Source organism: Trachurus japonicus, chromosome 10 (genome assembly GCF_045865225.1).
Source record: "Trachurus japonicus isolate A0001 chromosome 10, Traja_1.0".
Classification (NCBI taxonomy): Eukaryota; Metazoa; Chordata; class Actinopteri; order Carangiformes; family Carangidae; genus Trachurus; species Trachurus japonicus.
The window spans coordinates 12,168,079-12,187,394 of NC_140916.1; the positions used below are offsets into that span (position 1 = coordinate 12,168,079).

Below are 19,316 nucleotides of genomic sequence, written 5' to 3' on the forward strand. Positions count from 1 at the left end.
CCCTCTGTTTCTCCTGAACATGAATTGGCGAAGAGCAGATAATCGATTATAAGCAGCTGTCACTGGAGCCTCTTCGCCCAGAAAATGGCTACTGGAGACTTTATCGACAGGTAAAGTTAGTCAAATCCTACGAAGTTAATCATATAAAGTTAAGAGGCCATCTTGATTTTTTTTTTAGCATGACTCTTCAGACTTCAATGTTAGATTAAAATGTTAATTCACGGTGGTTGAACATATTGAACATGGCATTTATTATTGATCATTCAAAATTGTGTGCATAAATGAACTGCATTAAAATAATGTGTTTCTAAAGTTCAACAAGGACATGTCATAGATTGCACATTTTGGATTGCAGGTGTTCATACAACATTAGCAGCATAAGTTACCCATCTACAGTGGTCAAAAGTAAAGCTGCACAGAAACAATACCCAGTGATAAACAAATTAATATCTGGATGCCTCCATTTTTAAACGATTCTCTTCTGTCAATAAAACCGGTGCCTCTCCCTAACTACCTGAGCCTCAGAGACTGGATGTTTGACTGATTTAGTGATGCTTGAACTTTTATTGATTTGGTCTTCTTCCTTGTCAATTAGTCTTGAGGAACTGGAAGATTTCCAGGACTCTGGCAGCGATTATGAGGCCACAGTAAAACCCACGAAGCGGAGGAAACAGCCTCTTCCTAGACCTCAGGTGTATTATCCTATTTAGTTTCACGAGTTCCTTCTTTTTTCTTTTCTTTTTTAGATCAGAGTAACTTATGGTTTTGTCAAACCTTTTGTATTTTTATGGTAATTAAATAACGATCAAAAACACTTAACTGGACTCATGCAACACTGAGATAGTCGTTTGCGTAAAGCTCACATCTTATATTGCTGTTACTGCTACCGCTAATTCAGTTGACTACATCAATTCACTTTAAATCCCCCGCTGAGCCGCCCCTCCAACTCTCTTTCATCTCAAGCCACCCAAGAGACCCAGGCGTAAAGCTGCATTGAGGGCGACATCCAACCCCAGCAGCAGCCCCAGCCCTTCTCCTCCAGACCCCTCCCAGCAGCAGCAGCAGCAGCAGCCGTCCCGGGGGACATCCAAGCAGGTCTCTCCCCGATCTGTCAGAAGAGTGGATGAGGGGAACCAGGCCATCAGTGCGGAGGATTTATATGATGCAGTCCGCTCTGGAAAGAGTGCCATGGTGGTGAGCAGCAGTCTCTCTGCTGAAGACATGGAGGGAAGGGGGAAATGGTTTGTAGAGATAAACACATGAAGGGAGGGAGGTACCGAAGGAGGTTTGTGTAATGAATAGGGGAAAACAAGCTGGCCACGAGAGAGATTATCACGTGCTGTCAGTGTGGCTGACTGATGTGACCCTACAGAATTGCCTTTGATACGCAAAAAAGGAAGGAGTAGTGTAGTCAATGATTGACAGCATGCGTCCTTCCCAGCTATTGTTGTCCTATGCCCCAGTCTCTACTGGGTTAAGACCAGAAAAAAGGAACCATGTAACAATAGAAAGACAAAAAAACTGTGGTGATTGGTAATAAAAAGAGTCTGTCACACCAGAATACAGCAGCCACACCATGCAGGTGGCGATTCTAGGTGAAGGCCTGAACTCATACAGCGTGTTGAATAAGTCTGCTAATAGCAAAATAAATTGAACCGCTTCTTAATGGTTTGTCAGCTTGTGGCTTCACCTTCACCAGCCACGTTTTCTACATTGCATTTTCTGGATTTCCATTTTACGCTGTTATTATTATCAACACAACAGATGCTCTGAAGGAGGGTCTTTGTGTGTATAATGGTGCTACGCTTGACAAAAATGATTATGCAAAGGAGTTGGTGACTAAAAATGGAGCGGACAGAAAATATAAGGGGGAAGAAAAAGATGGGGAATACACGCTCACATAATGTCACAAATTAAAACAGAAAACACCACCGGTCGAAATAAAGGTGAAAGCTGAACTCAATATGTTATTGAAATGATATATTATCGTATTGATGAGTGTGACATTTTCGTCTCTCTGTCGATCTTAAGGTGGTGGTGGACGAGTGGCTGGACAGCTACAAGCGAAACCGAGAGGTGGGGCTGCTGGCGCTCATCAACTTCATTGTTCAGTCCTGCGGATGCAAAGGTCAGAGGTCAAGAAGGGAGGCCAGGAGATGAGAGGTTGGGGGTGTGGGTCAAAGTTGAACAGATTATCTTTTCAATTTCAGCCCAGGCAATGATCAGCAGTCTACTATTGATTCCTGGTGTTCTAACGATGCAGTGTGTAGTGCTAATCCTCCGTCTATTGACACAACATCAATATTTTCTGAAGGTGCAATGAAAATAAAACCATATCATGTATTTAATTTCAAGTAAAAGAAGAAGCATTAACCCGATACTGCTCTTTTTTTCATTGTAAATCCTAATGTGGATTATGGTGTTAACCTTTTATTTTTTCTGTGCAGGTGTGGTCACGAGAGAAATGTTGCACAGCATGCAGAACGCTGAGATCATCAGCACTTTAACTAAAGAGTTCAGTGAGGTGAGACAAGAAAGGCACTGGTTCAGATATATACATCCTAAAATTTAAGACTTTTCTTATGAATCAGCAATTGAATTTAGTCCAAAGTCTTTGCCATCCCTTCTCAGCATGGATAATCCTGCTGGAATTAGTTGCGAAATCCAAATGACCTCCATATCCCGTGAGATTATGATCTGAAGGATGCAGTACAGTATGATGGAACACACTAATTAAACTCTTAATACAGATAAATGGACACATTAATGAGTTAATCACTTTTGCAGCCGACACAATCGTCATTAGCAGAGCAGATGCCTGCCTCAAATAACTACAGTATTATACCAAGCACGGTGTCAGTTTCTACTATTTCCTTTGTTTCCTTTCCTTCCTCCAGGATTCAGTGAACTACCCTCTGTCGGCCCCCGGCCCCCAGCAGAGGCGTTTCAGAGCCGGCTTGTGCGAGTTTGCTAAGGTTCTGGTGCGCTCCTGTCAGAACAGCCTCATTTATGATGAGTACCTCTTCCCCTCCCTGCTGGCCATGCTCACCGGCCTGTCCGACTCCCAGGTCCGAGCCTTCAGACACACCAGCACCCTGCTTGGTAAGCATGTACTGTATGAGGCAGGCAGCATATAGGTACAATACAGGTGTATAAGAATAGAAAAGGTATTATTCTGCAGGCAAATTGCTCCATTCAGCTGACATCTATTTGACAAGTTCTTTTGTGTTTCCAGAATATAAACCTCTCCTGTTCAGCTTGTTTCTTACTGTAGAAAACAGATTCTTACTGTTTTCTTTTGCACCCCTGCTTAACCGTGTAACTTACTGAACCCCTTTTTTTTCTACAACTAAATCACTAAATAAAAATCAACAGCTTATCCATGAAAGATTTGTACCTGACTTTACTGTTAAAAATGTTTTTCCTATGGTGTTGGTAAGAAGACTTCAGTCACCAGTCGTATGGAAATTAAACTGTATGACTCACAGTACACGACACATACTGAATAACCTACTCAATAAACATGGACTTTGAATTTACCTCTTTGATACTACATGCTTCTAAATTGAAAATAATTTTGGATGTGACTTCAAAGGGCAGGAGATGAAGGTTTTCATTGTTGATTAAGGATTAATTTAGTTTTTTATCTACTTCAATAAAGTAGAAATAGTTACCCCGTTTCAGTCAAACCTCCCAGACTGACCTTGTTAACCTCTGTTTTCTTTTTCCATCTAGCCATGAAGCTGATGACTGGTCTGGTGGCGGTAGCTGTGACCGTGTCTGTTCAGCTGACGACCACCAAGCGGTTATACGACGTGGAGAACAGCAAGAGGGCGCATGACAGAGCCACTGACAGACTGGAGGAGCTGCAGGCCACTATCAGTGAGGTGACACATATACACACCAACACGCTGGCATGTTTGCAGACACAGTCGCTCTTTCATAAACAAGCAGGTCAGGACATTAATTTGACTTTTACCCTTAGAGGAAAATCTTGGAAGTTTATTTTCATTGGACAAATATTTTGTTAACAGGAATAAAAACAGAAATACACTTGTCTGGTCCTTGGCAACATGCACATTGGACTAACATTTCTCACTAGCTGTATTATAATGTAATTTTTTTAAACTAATAAAATAAGCCCAGGTGTTTTTATATCAACAACAGCTGTGCATACTCTTAAGTATTATTATTGAAACTGATAAGGCAGCATTACGTCTGTCCACAGTGTTATCTGTCACAATAGTATCTCTATAGACTGATGATTGGTCCTCAAAGCAGTAATGGGTGATTACCTGCTGAGCCACAGACTTTATATACAGTGGAAAAAAAACAAAAACAGATAAAACACTTAGACAGGTGCCTGAGTGACTAGGCTCCTGTTTTATTCACCAGTCTTGCTTGTACATGTCTATATGCATTTGTTTCATGCGTCTGTCTCTAGCTGCAAGAGAAAAGAGAGGAGCTCAACTCCATGATGAACGGCACCTTTCGTGGCGTGTTTGTGCACCGCTACCGGGATCGGCTGCCTGACATCAGGGTGGCGTGCATTGAGGAGTTGGGCATGTGGCTGAAAACCAACCCTGAAGGCTTCCTGAATGATGGATGTCTCAAATACCTGGGCTGGACCCTGCATGATAAGGTTTTACACACACACACACTGGACCAGACAATTAAACACACATTACAAAATGAAGTGTGAAGGCATTGGTTTATTTTGCGGTAATAAAATGTCTGACAGTGGTAGTACCAGTTTGTCTACAGCTGTCTTTAGGCCTGCACTGAAAATAACACAGTGACAAGGACTGGAGTGCACGGGGAATTGGGCAGCACAGACTGCGCCTCTTCCTATTTTATTTTCATTCGTAACAAGCTTTGACAGCCTCTCATCCCAGACACAGCGGAAGAGCGTCTGCACATGGACACGAGAAGAAGGATCACAGACACACACACACACACACACGCTTGCACAAAGAAAAGTGTTCGCCCATGAGCAGACTTGGGAATCAGTCTGTATGCAGGTCAGAGAAAGTGTGTTACTGTTCTCTACTTCTTTCCCCTCAGCAAAGTCCAGTGCGCATGCAGTGTGTGCGTGCCCTGCAGGGTCTGTACCAGGAGAAGGAATTCATTGGCCGCCTGGAGCTTTTCACCAGCAGATTTAAAGTGAGGCATCCCTCTGGATTGGGCTCACACCTCATTTAATTCCTTTTCTCTCCCTCCTTTTTCACTCTGTCTGTCTTTCTTTCTGTCTGTCTCAGCATCTCTCTTTAATCTATTGTTTCAGTTTATTGTATTGTTTTTGTTTTGTTGCCTGCCTATGTCTCCCTTGCCAGTATTTTGTGCCGCCTCCCCCTTATTTCCTTTCCTTTTTTTTTTTCCCTCCACCATTCCTGTTTGTTGTGTTGTTTCTGCTCCCCTCCTTTGTCTGGTTGTGTTAATTACTGCTGGTTACTGATGGTTAATAAGCTCCTCTCAAACACACAAAAAAACCCTCCTAAGCCACATGTGCTGCAGCAGATAAATGGTTTTCATGCCACGGCTTTGTGTCTAATCATTGGGTTTGTGCACGTGCACATATGTCTGTGGTGGTGGGTATATTTATGCAAGTCTGAGAATGTCCTATTTGTGCCTGTTTGTCTGCTTGCATGGTTTTACATTTGTGTGTGTTTGTGGGTTTGTGTGTGTTTGTTTAGGAGAGGATGCTCAGCATGGTGTTGGACAAGGACTCAGACGTGGCAGTGGAAGTGGTCAATCTGTTGCTGCTGATCCAACAGTGAGGGGTTTCTCTGTCTCTGGTGGCTTCTCAGTGCCACTATCTGCTTTGTACAGTGCAGGCATTTCAGTCTAGAGATCAAGACGTGCCAAATATGAATGTGAATTTAACTAATGCAATGTTCAAGTGCTGTTTCATCTTTTCTGCATAGATATTTTTAAACGTTATTTACAGAACAGATATATGAGGCTGAAATGCAGAGTAGCAGATATGAAGCTTAACTAAATATGTCACTGTATTCAGTTAGTCTTTAGCCTTTGAATGCATTTTTTCATATGAGCAGTGCTTGTCTAAAGGTCTGAAGCTTTTGCTTTTGAAAGCACCAGAGTGAAACTTCTCACTCACCCAAACAAAATTCTCCTAAAATGACAAATATAGTATATATGTTTGGTTGTTCGCATTTGAGTTGCGCACCAGTCGTTTACTCTCTAAACAACAGAGGTGAAATAATTACTCATAACTGTGGTAAAAGTCGTTGTCGTGATTGTTAATAATTCATAAGCTGTGATTTCTCACATTGGCTGAAATCTCACACGACTGACTCAAGATCGTGAAACAAGAGAGATGACAGTGTGGTAATGAAATTCAAGAACTGCAACTGCTGGTTATTTAAGCTCTCTGTTTAATTATATGAAAAAATATTCATATTGTTTTTTTTTTTTTTAAATCATACGATGCCAGAAAATTTCAGTCAAATACCAATACAAATCACTAGAATAGATCCAGTGCTTGTAATAGAGATGTTTTCACATTGTGTATTTAATGTGACACTACATATCTTGACTGTTTGTGTTCACGATGCAGGGGAACGGAGGAAGGCCTGTCCGAACAAGAGTGCGCCCACATCTATCCTCTGGTTTACGCATCTCACCGAGGTCTATCGTCTGCAGCCGGCGTCTTCCTCTACAACAAGTATTCTTTCACCCTCTCTCCCCCCCTACATTATTTCTCTCTCATGTTGTCCAGGTGCTTTTTTGTTTGTGTGACACCTTTATTTGATACTTTCCACTGCGATCTGTGGCGTGATAATGTTGTAAATAAAACAAACCAATAAAAGTACCAGTACTTTAGCTTTTTCATTTACAGGTAGTGTAAATTGTGTCTATGTGGTTGTTTTTGTTTTTTCTGTCAGTTCAGCAGTTTGAGTTATTTTCTGTGTATTGGCTTGTGTGTGTGTCAGGCTGAAAAGTGTGATTGCCAGTGATGACCAGGAGAATGAACAAAGTGGAAATGCAGCCTTCCTTCAAATCCTCATCTCCTTCTACATCCAGAGTGAGGTAGTCTGTCTTCCCCTCCTCTCTGTCTCCCCCTCTGTTTGAAATTAGAATAGTATGACAAATTTGTGTATGTAGATAATTTGCGTCAACTTCTTTCATTTCTATATTTTAGCATGGAACTAAAATTCAGTAATGTTAGTAGATAGATGGATAGATAGATAGATAGATAGATAGATAGATAGATAGATAGATAGATAGATAGATAGATAGATAGATAGATAGATAGATAGATAGATAGATAGATAGATAGATAGATAGATAGATAGATAGATAGATAGATTCTCACCAATGTTTCCTGCAGGTAATTTTCATGAAGAATAGTAGACTATCCATGACAATATATTGTCAGTGTTTTTCAACCTTGGGGTTGGGACCCCACAAGGGGGCGCATGGAATTCAAATGGAGTTGCCTGAAATGTCTAATAATTGATTATTTACTGATAAAAATATATATTTTTAACTAATTATTCACCACACACAATCTTAAACAACTGTATTCTATACTTTTACTTTCTCGAATAAAATCGAGCTCGAATAAAATGCAGCATAATAAAATATCTGAGCTGGCGCATCTTGATTGACAGCTGCAAATCACGTGCAGTCACGTAATCGCGGGGTCGCCAGAAATTTGTGATGTCAAAATGGGGTCACAAGCCAAAAAAGGTTGGGAACCACTGAACTCTTCAAACTATGGTTTATCGTGGGTTCGCTATTAAATGCCTCAAACCACAGCAAAAGCCAAAGGAAGTTAAGCATTAGTATAGTTAAAACCATACTTAATTCATTATATTAAGGAGTAAATAAATAGTGCTAATAATACTGCACTAATGCTGCACACCTGAGGTGAAACAACTTGTCCACTCTTTGACAGTTTCATGAGCACGGGGCGTACCTGATGGACAGTCTGTGGGGCGCTGCAGGATCTGAGCTGAGAGACTGGGAGACTATGACCGGGTTCTTGCTGCAGGATTCTGGTGAGAAAAATACAAACGTGGACCGTGCAGACATGATGAGCCGTCTCAGTAGCATTCACAGCTCAGTTCGGACTCTGGACTCAGTGCTAACAACCCAGCCTCAGATAATACAGTAGATATAAATCTCATGTTTCATCACAAGGGCAAATAAAACCATCAAGTCTTCTCCATCTTCCAACTCCAACTCGTCTTGCTCCGTCTCTGCTCGCTGCTTTTTGTTGTCTCAACTATCTCCCACTCAGCTCTGCTCCCTGTTGTCAGGTCTGATGTATGAGGAGGAGGGGGCTCTCATAGAGCTGATGATGTGTGCCATCAGACAGGCGGCACAGGCAACCCCACCTGTTGGGAGAACTCAGGGCAAGAAGGTGATGACACACACAGACACAAATACATAACCCTCTGTAGTTTTGTGGTTTATGCAACAGAGGAGCTCGGGGGCGAGGGAAGTATCATTCTTTGTTTCTACCTGACTACTCAGCTGTCACAGCAAAACTCATTCTTCTAAAGCTGCAATATGAAACTTTCTGGCCAAGTTTATATGCGTTTTCACTGATTAATTCTTGATTTTGTTTAGATCCCATTTTGTTTTATTTGATGGTTTATTAAAGAGTTGTTTTATTACAGAGAATGTTTGGGTTACTCAAAATGAAAAACCCAGTTTTCCAATATGTTTGACCAACAACATCTGTTAGTGCAGTATATTGATCTCTTTGAAATAATACGATTCCCTGAAAATATCCAACCACATAATTCACAAAAAAAAACATATACGGTTTCCTTTTGCAGCTGTGTTAAAGGGATAGTTCAACATTTCCATAATCCCTATAGTCATAGCAGTAGATTCGCTACCTTTAATTGTCGGTTCAAGCTATTTTTAGATCGGCGGAGCAGCGCCGTGAGCTGCTCAGAGCTACGCTACGGAGGCTCATGGGATTTCTTGGTTTCCCTCATCAAACTCATCAAATACACAATCCAACAACTTGATGAGGGAAACCAAGAAATCCATGAGCCTCCGTAGCATAGCTCTGAGCAGCTCGCGGCTCTGCTCTGCCGTTCTAAAAATAGCTTGCACCGACAAGGTAACGAACCTACTGCTATGACTAGGGATTATGGCAATGGGCCAATTTGCCAAAATGTTGAACTATCCCTTTAACTGTCATGAACCTTACATATTTGACTGTTTGATTGTGATTAGCTTTTGAGTATGAAGGACAAGAAGATCCAGATGCAAGACAAGAGACGTATCACCACTCATTTCATCCCTTTACTGCCTCAGATACTGTCCAAGGTACAGTTGATATCACATTGTTTAATCCAGTATAGTGTACACAAAAGGGGTAAAAATGTTTAAAAGTCATACTGCGTTAATTCAGTGATGTACCATATATTACGCTAAGAATCACACTCGCATTACTCTGTCATGTATCTATGTAATTTTTAGTTTTATTTTGAAATACTGAGTTTATGCCCTTCGTCCTCTCGCCCTCGCTGACCTGCAGTACTCAGCAGATGCGGGGAAGGTGAGTCTCCTGCTCAAAGCTCCCCTCTACTTCAACCTGGAGATGTACAGCAGCGCCCAGTGGCTGGAGAAGGTAGGAGGAGGACGTGAGATGTTGAAGAGCAACAACATTTTACTTGAATAGATTATTGAAATTCCTTCCTTCTGAGGCTTCATGCCCCTTTTCATAATGTGATCTTATACACACTTTAATATGCTCTCTTTCTGAAGTATATTGCTGAGACAGTAATCTAATATGTCGAGGGAGAAAAATGAGAACAACAGGGGAAAAAATAGAAGCTGGTGCTCAGACATTTTCTGTCCTATTTAGGGTTTCAGAGTAAATCTGGTCTGATGACTTGGCATCATTGTATTGTGTAATAACAAAAGGGAACAATAAATGAGGAGTGGTTATTGAAAACACATTTTGGGGGAAATAAACAGAACACAAACACACAATTGAAAAACTGCCAGGTCAGACAGAACAAATCTGAACCAAAACCAACCTGGTGGTCAGCGACTGTGGGGATTTTGAGGTAATGAGTTTGCCTGCTGCTGATTGCCTCAGCCCACAGAGAGCAAAGCGGGGCGGGGCGGGGGGGCAATAGACAACAGCAGGCGTGTAAATAAAATACAAGTGGGCAATCAAGCGACTTTAGGACACAATATAAGAGAGTCAGGTGTTTCAGTAAGTGTCTTTCTTATACACCTGAATAAAACCTCCAACTATCCTTTTTTTTGTTGATGCTGCTTTGTGACTGAAACCTAAAAAAAAACTAAATGAAATTCTCCCAAGAAATACATATTCTACTTTTTGGTTTCTTCTTTTTGCTTTCATCTCCTTCTTTCAGCATCTGGACCTGCTGCTGTCCCAGGTGTGTGGCATTGTGGAGAAGCACACTGAGGCCACCGTGTTGGACGCCTGCACCCACCTGGCCTGCGCTCTCTGTTCTGACTCTTACACCTTCTCCTCCCGCGCACACCTGGCGTTCAGCCAGCTGTTGGACGGCCTGACCGAGTGCTTCAGCACATACTTAAATGACCTGCTGCAGGTGGGTGAGCGTGGCAGTGAAGTCTTCATACAAGAAAATATGGCACGAATTTAAGTCCATATATACACAGAGACAGTTAGCGGCTGAAGTCTGACAGTTCATGCATCAATGCTTCATCAACAGTACGAATTATTGTTTCTGTGGTTTTGCTCGACTCCAAATTGTTTGTCTCAAAACTATTTACCATGTTGATGTCAGTTCATAAAGTATCAAGTAAGCAGTTTGATAATCTTTCTACATGAAGACATGCACTGCACTCTTAACTATATATTAAAAAACATGGAAAAAATGAATGGACTGGACAGATGTTTGAAACCAACATGTCTTTTTCTAAGGAATATGTTGTTTCTTATGTTAAAACATAAAAAAAATAGATATGTACTGGGTGAGTTTACGGTGTGTGACGTGTGTTTGTGTAACAGGGTACTGCAGATGAGGATGACACATACTGTGCAGCCACTGCTTTGAAAAGGATTTCTGCTTTGAGCAAGTAAGTGTGTGTTCCTGTGATAGACACAGTCTTTGTACAGACTATTCAATATATTTCTATGCAGAAAGGTTATGTAGTTTGTGTCTGTTGGTTCTCCAGTGCCAAAGACCCGACAAGCTGGAAGCTGTTTGATTGCTGTCTTGAACTGCTGAAGAACAGGATGGAGTCCAGAGAGCTCGACAAGGAGGTTTATGATGATATTTGAGTGGTGCATTGTGAAAACAGAGGCTTCAGCCTTAAGTGGCTCTAACCCCTGAGACCTCTGAGAGTTTTCTGTGATAATCAAGAATGCAAGTGTGACAAGCCACTGGGTTGCACAGTTAATCACAAAATTGTACGATATCCAGGAGCTACATCTTTTTTTTTTCTTGATAAAGTTTAAATGTGTCACAGCCGTGTTGAGACACCTTATATATAAATATATATATATATATACAGTATATATATATAGCTCTAGTCCACATTGTACAACTGAAGGAATTTGAGCTATAGAAATCATATATTTCTGTATGATTTCAGCTGATGGTGTCGGCTCTGAGGTGTGCAGCCTTCCACCTGATGTGGGCCAAAGTGAATGTGATGAACTCCAAACCTGCCGAGGTGCTCGTCATACAACTCCGCTCAAGTTTTGTCTCCATTCGCTGTTTGAATCTGCTTTGACCTTCTCTCAGTCTTTCACACATTTTCACTCGGGCTACCTGCGTGAGTCACCAACCTACATGAGTAATGCTTTCATGATTGCTGTCACACCACAGCCAGCTCATGGCAGCTATGTCGGTGTCCTTCCTGCTTGTTTGTGAAACTCTTGTTGTCTGTGTTGTTCAACAATACACCAGCTGAGCAGACAGCAGGCAATTAACACAGCAATCTGTTAGTGTGTATCCAAACCTGCAGTGACACCCAGATATGCATTTCCTGCTGGTTCCCACCATTTCTTATTCTTTCTCTTTGTGATTTGTTGTGTCTGACTCTGACTCTTTTATATCTTTAACTTTCTTCACTCTTTCGATCTGTTGAACAGTGGTGAAAGTAATATTTCATGCGGCTTGCTACTATGTTTGTAAGGAGGAGCTGAATTTAGATTGATACTGCCTGTTGGATGAATGTAACCTACACTGCGCCTCATCCTTACCCTACACATATAAAATGTACACATTGACAGAATGACAAGATGTCTCTATACCTCCGTCACCTTCTGTTCCAGGCAGAACTGAAGCGACTGAAGAAGGAGGTGCGTTCGTTCTGCAGAGTCTGTCAGACATGTCTGTCTCTGAACCAGACTGAGATCAGAGATCAGGTACGAGCCTGGTTGCAATAGTAACGCTGCTATCACTCCACCATTGTGTCATTTATCTATTTATTTATCACTTGTTCATACAGCAGCTCTCTACCCATAAGAGCACATATAGTTTAATGTTCCAGATGGTGGTTTTACACATCTGTATTTTGATATTGAGAGTCAGTAAGGTCTCTTTAAGATTTGTGTGTCCTTGCGTTCACAGGCATTTGAGCTGCTGTGTGACTTGCTGCTGTTGTACGGTGTCGGCTCCGTCCGCTCTCAGCCCGACCTCCAGACACTGGTCTACCTCCCCTCTGACTCCCTGCGCTCTGAGTTGGCTGCGTTCCTCCTGGACTACATCTTCTCTGAAGATCCCGAGCCTGATGGTAGGGCCAGAAATACTGTCGCAGTCTTTTTCATATTGACTGAAATAGTTATATACTGTATATTCATTCAATTCCACTGATCAGTCATGGAAATGTATTGTTGTTATAAAGATGCATCTCAATACATTAGAATATCATGGAAAAGTCAGTTTCCAGAAATTTAAGTCAGATAGCCCCAACCAGGTAGTGAATGCATATCTATTGACATACTTTTCAGACGGCCAACATTTCCATATTAAAAATGCTTTTTTTTAAATTGGCCTTTTGTAATATTCAAATTATTTGAGATGCTGAATTTTAGGTCTTCACTAAATGAAAGCCATAATCATTACAATTAAAAGAAATCAAACAAATAAGGACATGAAATGTTTCATTCTGTGTGTAATGGATCTACATAATGTATTATTTTCACTTTTTGAATTGAATTACTGACATAAATTTACTTTTCCATGATATTCTAATTTTTTGAGATGCACCTTTAATATCATCAGTTGACAGTTTCTCATCATTGTATTGGAAGTCTGTTTCATGATCATTTTTATCGTCCAGTCTTACTCAATGTTACCCCGACACCAACTGAAGAAATAACGCCCACTCCAGTAAATGTTTGCCTGGGTTATGGTAGTTTTCCAGAAGCACTTTGAGTCAGTGTTGACAAAGTGACAACTTGGTTACAGATGTCATTTTCAGTAGTGACGTTCAGACAAGGTTTTTATTTCCCTTCCTTCCACAGAATAGTGTCAGTTTCAACAGTATATGAGTTCTCCTGGGGGGCTCTGCTCCAGTTTATGCCCATGGACGATTGGACGTAGTGTTTTATGTCTTTTATCTTTTTTTTCCAGTATTTCACACTGTACTGCAGATTCCCAAGCAGCAAAACACGAGTCTGTCCATCACATGTTCTATTTTTATGTGTTTGGTCTTCACTGGCTCCCTTGCCTTCATTTCTCTTGCTCTTGGTCTGTTCTCCTCTTCCCTCCTCCACCTTCCCATTTTTCCACTCCTGTTTAGTCGAAGGTGAGGAGAGGAAGATCACTCTTCTGCGCAAGCGCAACCAGCTGGCTGGCTACTGTAAGCTGGTCATCTACGGCGTGCTGGACCTCACGGCCGCCACCGACGTCCTCAAGCACTACAGCAAGGTGGGATGGAGATGAAGGCGTACATATACATTATGAGCACACATTGATTTTCATTCACTCTCCATGTGTCACAGTTGTGTGCACTGCACGTATAAGCAAAACGGTCAAATGAGCGAGTTTAGAAATGGTAACACTGATAATAGCAGTGACACTGAATTAATAGGTTGTTAATCAAAGTTTGTTAAACAGAGAAAATGAATAATGGAGAGGATGTTGAAGAGAGTGGAGGAGGGTGAGAGAATCTGTTTTACAACCAGCGAGGTGCTAAGAATGAGTCAGAGGAGCGGCGGCTAAAAGCAGCACAGACGACAGCGCAGACGGGAATTATTTTTACATTTTTAGACATTTAGCCTGTGATGTTAATTAAATGGACTAATGATCTTAACTCAGTTTTTTTTTTTTCTCCTTTCCGGTTTTGCTGCAGTACTTGAAAGACTTTGGTGACATCATAAAAGAGACTCTGAGCAAGACCAAGCTCATCAGTCCTGTGCAGAGCGCCAAGATGGTGTGTCTGAGCCTGCAGCAGGTGCGCACTTGTTAACACCTAAATAACAATTTCACTGTTAATAAATAGGCTGTGTGAGAATTTTTTTTAATGAAATGGGATGGTTTAATTTATACATGACATTTTACAGGGGAGTTGTTGTTTGAAAGTTGCCATAAATTGTAATAATAATACTAATACTAATTCTGCATTATACAAGACGTTTTTTCATCAGCTGTTTCCCTTTTGACAGTTTTATTTTGTTTTATATCTTTTGATGATCAAACATGTGACAGCTGACGGTGTTTTTTTTTTCTCTTCACCATCTGAGAAATACCATCACGGTGGTGTGATGTCGATTGTGTGCCATTTACATATAAAGGAACATTTTTGCATGTTGATGTTTACATGAAGTTGTGTTGATGTGTACTCAGCTGTTCTCGGAGATGCTGACGGAGCTCCACAGCAGGGAGGATCTCGATGAGATTAGAGACTTGGCCAAGAGGCTCGCCATGAGCTTTGGCATCGATCTTCATCGTGTCCGTAAACCAGTGGTGGCCCTGCACACGTCAGTGAAACGCATGTCAATGACAAACACATACAGACCAGATGTGTCAGGTCGTCAGTTTTGAATTTATTATACTTTCGTAAAACTAAATGTAGTTTCTTGGCTCATTGAAGCAGCAGTAACTCATTAAAAGAGACAGATGGGACTCCTCCAACACACACTTCCACTTACAGTTTATAATGAACTGCCACACTCATAGGTTGTTTTTTACTCTTGAAGTTGGTTGTGTATTATAAATGAGTTTTTTTTTGTGTTTTTTACGTTAGATTCATTGTTCGTGTTGTGTTTGCTCTTAGGGACGGTATGCATTTTGCATTTTTGGAGTCACAGGAGGGAAATGAGCAGCTCCCAAATGTCACCTTCCTGGAGATCCTCAGCGAGTTCAGTTTTAAGCTGCTGAAACCGGACAGTACCAAACTGTGAGGAACTAAAACGGTCAAATATGTTTATTGTTGAAGGTGTGGGGGGGCTGATTCTAGTACCAATGTTTTAGTAGATATCTTATTCATTAAATGTTTAAGTTATTCCTACACTAGTGATTTCCACCCTTTCGATAACATGTAGGAAAATCACTTAACTGATTTAAGGACTTTTATTTTATAGTCTTCCTTATGCAAATATATTTACAAACACAGCAAAATAAATGTATTTGAAAATGTAGCTTAGTATCACAAGTACAAAAGCAGAATTAAAGCATTCGTTTTCTAAACTGTGATATAAAGCTGTTGAATAAAAATGTTGATGTAGTGAATTCATTAAACATAGGCCGTAATAAACAGTTTATATGAATGCATTAATTAATTAAATGCCACAACAGTTTGTGTGTTGGTGGTTGAAATGGATTAAATCTACCGGTATTTACGGTTATTTCAGGAAACCTGTAAAAACTGAACCACTGAACATGAACAAAGGTTTCCTTGGTCTTTGTCCTCATCCCTCTGTGGTGGTGTCGGTCGTCTCCTCCCAGGGCTGCTGTGCTGAAGTCAGAGTGTCCCAGTGCTGCCCTCTCCAGGCCGTCGGTGAGAATGTATCAGCGCTCCCTGGAGTCTCGCAGCTCCACCAGAGCCAGAGAGCAGGAGCAGGGAGGAGATTCACACAAGACTCCTGTAGCTAAACGCAGGAAGACCACTACTGCTCTCGGTGAGATGGACACACATGCCACACAAAAGCCCTGTGGCTATGGATAAGATAAGATAATCCTTTGGTAATCCTCTTGTGGGGAAATTTACAATACTTTACAACACACACGACTACCAGTCACGTTTTAAAAAGGTGCAACATGAGTAGTTATATCTTATTTATCAATTTGTGTTGAGTTTGTAGAATCCGTACAGTGAATAAGATGCCACAGTTCTGCAGTGACTTCTGTCTCCTCCAGGTTCAGTAACCAGCACTGCCAGAGGATCCTTGTTGGACAGCAGCATTTTCCAGAGCAGCCCTGACACCCCAGCCCTCACCTCCACTGCCCAGAGACAGCCAGCCAAACAGATGGCCTCAAGGAAACCCACAGAAACAGCGCCTGATACTGGCAGCGGCTTAACTGAGCCGGAGTCTGAGGATGAGTTCTCCTCCGGGTAAATTGAGTTTTATCATCAACACGTCTGCAGTATCTACCATCTCTATTTCAGGGGATGGAAATTACAACCAGGCACCTGCCAAATACGGGAAATTGCCAACGGTCAATTACCTTCTGTCAGTGTTATCAGCCAGAAGCCAGCCACTCTCTGTTCTGTCCTAAATGAACGACTTGTGCAGTGTTACTGGGCAAAAACAGGTCACTCTGGCCACTAGAGGCGAAGGATAATCTCACTGGGCATGTTGCACCTGCAGAAACTTTTTTGATTTGGAGTTTTTTGTCTATTGAATTAAAAGTTATATACAGTAAATTTTTCCTCAACTACAGTTTTAACACATGCTCGAATAGATGCAGACACATGAGGTAGATGTACATGGAGAGATAAACAGAGGGCTTAAAACGGGCTTTGAACATTTCACCAGCCAGCTAGCATTTGTATTAGCATGAGACAGACGCTGTGTGGTTGCCGACATTTACTGTAACCTGCTGCTGTTCTCCAGGCCCCAGATGCGAAAGGTGAAGCCCATGAAACGACGCCAGCTGCACTCCAGCCAGAGTGGCTCCGGTGTGGATCACCAAGAACTGAGCTCCCACCTCACCTTGTCAGGCTGATCTAAAAAAAAAAAATGGATATCAACAATTACATGACATATATATATATTTTTAATATTCAGCAAACGTGAACATGTGTCTCATCTCATGCCAAGAATGTGTGTGTGATCCACAGGTTGTCTCTGATCGAGGATGACATTTCAGAAAGAGAGGAGGAGGAGGAGGCTGAGGTGGAAGACGAGGAGGCTGAGGTGGAGGAATATGAGAGTGACTCCGAGCATGAATCGTCATACACACTGGTAAAACAAAAACTGTTTACAGCTAATTAACTAATGTGGTGTACTTATCCCCAATAGCAAGGCAAGGCATCTTTATTTATATAACGTGTTTCATACCAAGGCAACTCAATGTGCTTTACATAAAGACAAAACATTTAAAGCAGAAGTAAGCGAATGTTTGTGTTAATATAAGTCTTAAATAGTTATATCTTCCGACTGCAATCACTTGTATAGAGTGTTTGGTCCGAAACACGGGTCTGTCAGTCGCTCTGCTGTAAGCCGAGGAGAAAACTTTCCTTGTATCCTAACAACCTTTATCCAATGAGGAGAGAGAACGGCAAAAAGGGGCGGTCCTCTCTGTGTGTGCAGCCAAGGGATGCGCGTGAATGTGGTGACGTATATAGGGACGAGGGCGGGGACTGCTAACTCCATCGGTTGACAAGAAGTTAGCCAAAACGACCGGATCCCTTACTTCTGCTTTAAAAAAAAACAAAACAGCATAAAGCAAGAGCAAAGAAGAATAATACCAATGCGCCCCCTTTCAATCCTATATTTATCTCCCGGTATGTAATTTTAATATGATATATCACTTGATTGCCTTCATGTGTTTTTGTGCATTTTCTCAAATCTGTTATCACTGAAACATGCATTACCCTGCTGCGCCACTGTCTTAAACCAGGTCAGCTGTGCTACAACCGAATCAGTACCTATGAAAATACCTTTATATGCTTGCTATTTGTTGTGCTGACTATGGATTCATTAATTGTACAGTAGAGCAGCAGCAGCTCTTGAACCACCATAGTATAATGAATAAAGCATATTCAGAATCTGTCCATTTCTGATGTTAAGGTAGGTATCAAGTATAGACGTGAAGTTGGCATAGTGTCTCTTGTGGTTTATTCATATAGTTTGTGTGGGTTTTCTTTGCTTGACATACATTTTTTTTTATCTATCAAGATTAAAGCAGAAGTAAGCGATCCAGTCGTTTTCGCTAATGCTGCGTTCCAGGCAGGCTTTTGAAACCGTAAATTACAGCTTCAAGTCACGATTTACGACTTTGTAGCGTTCCAGGCAACCCACTCGTGTTTTTCCGACCTGTTTTACCGGTGAAAGTCACTATAACGGCCACTCGTAACTTCCAACCCGTGAACTCGTACCAGATCGAACTGGTACGACTTCACAGGTCGGAAAAACACGAGTTACGGGCTGCCTTGAACGCACCATAACAGTCCTCGTCCCTACGTCGCCACATTCACGGCGTCCCTTGGCTGCACACACAGCCCTGCATGCCGTTCTCTCTCCTCATTGGATAAAAACTGTAGGATAAGAGAAATGTTTTCTCCTCGGCTCAGAGCAGAGCAGAGTGACTGACAGACCCGTGTTTCAGACCAAACACTCTATGTAAGTGATTGCTGTCGGAAGATATAACTATTTAAGACTTATATTAACACAAATATATCACTTACTTCTGCTTTAAGGACAACATTCCTAGCAAGCTCAGCCTTTCTCACTGTTTTGGTCTCTGCAGCCCTCCACACGACGCACCTCAGTCAGCGTCCTCGATGAACTCTTTGACTGAGGGCACAGAGACCTGGATCATCTTGGGAACAACAGTTCAGTGGTTCTTTTTAGTTAACACATCTCATCTCTACTTGTTTTTTCAGTAGTTTCCTTCCCATTTGAATGTATTAGGTATTAGGGCCATCTGTTCTTCTGAATGCCCTCCTTCTGAGCTCAGTTATCAGATCAATTTTAGGTCATTTGCATTTGTTTTGATGGAGAGAAAAGGCTGAAAATGATGATTATGAAGTCTGGAGATAAAAACTAAAATAATTCATTGTTAGGAGCTTTTGTGTTTTAATTACACAGCAAAACTGCTCTGATGCTGAAGTTTGAGAAATATTCCAAATGGTTGAAGATGCTGAAATGTTATGTAAAAGTTAAATCTGTTTGCTTGCACCAAGCTGAATGCCTCATCTTCCATGCTGCG

At 41.5% G+C, this 19,316-nt stretch overlaps 1 protein-coding gene across 1 annotated transcript; it reads left to right on the top strand.

Moving 5' to 3' along the window:
• On the top strand, positions 1-19,161 carry stag3 (STAG3 cohesin complex component). The gene is made up of 31 exons (XM_085789294.1): positions 1-110; positions 596-692; positions 964-1,194; positions 2,032-2,128; positions 2,448-2,524; positions 2,898-3,102; positions 3,736-3,887; positions 4,445-4,642; positions 5,065-5,163; positions 5,694-5,773; positions 6,578-6,685; positions 6,954-7,050; positions 7,922-8,024; positions 8,286-8,389; positions 9,220-9,312; positions 9,524-9,616; positions 10,374-10,574; positions 10,997-11,064; positions 11,164-11,251; positions 11,584-11,664; positions 12,269-12,361; positions 12,567-12,729; positions 13,741-13,868; positions 14,293-14,394; positions 14,787-14,920; positions 15,217-15,339; positions 15,888-16,060; positions 16,299-16,494; positions 16,997-17,098; positions 17,224-17,347; positions 18,855-19,161. Exons 1-31 carry the CDS (start codon positions 85-87, stop codon positions 18,903-18,905), a joined length of 3,687 nt encoding a protein of 1,228 aa, XP_085645420.1. The 5' UTR covers positions 1-84; the 3' UTR covers positions 18,906-19,161.
• The last annotated feature ends 155 nt before the right edge of the window (positions 19,162-19,316 follow it).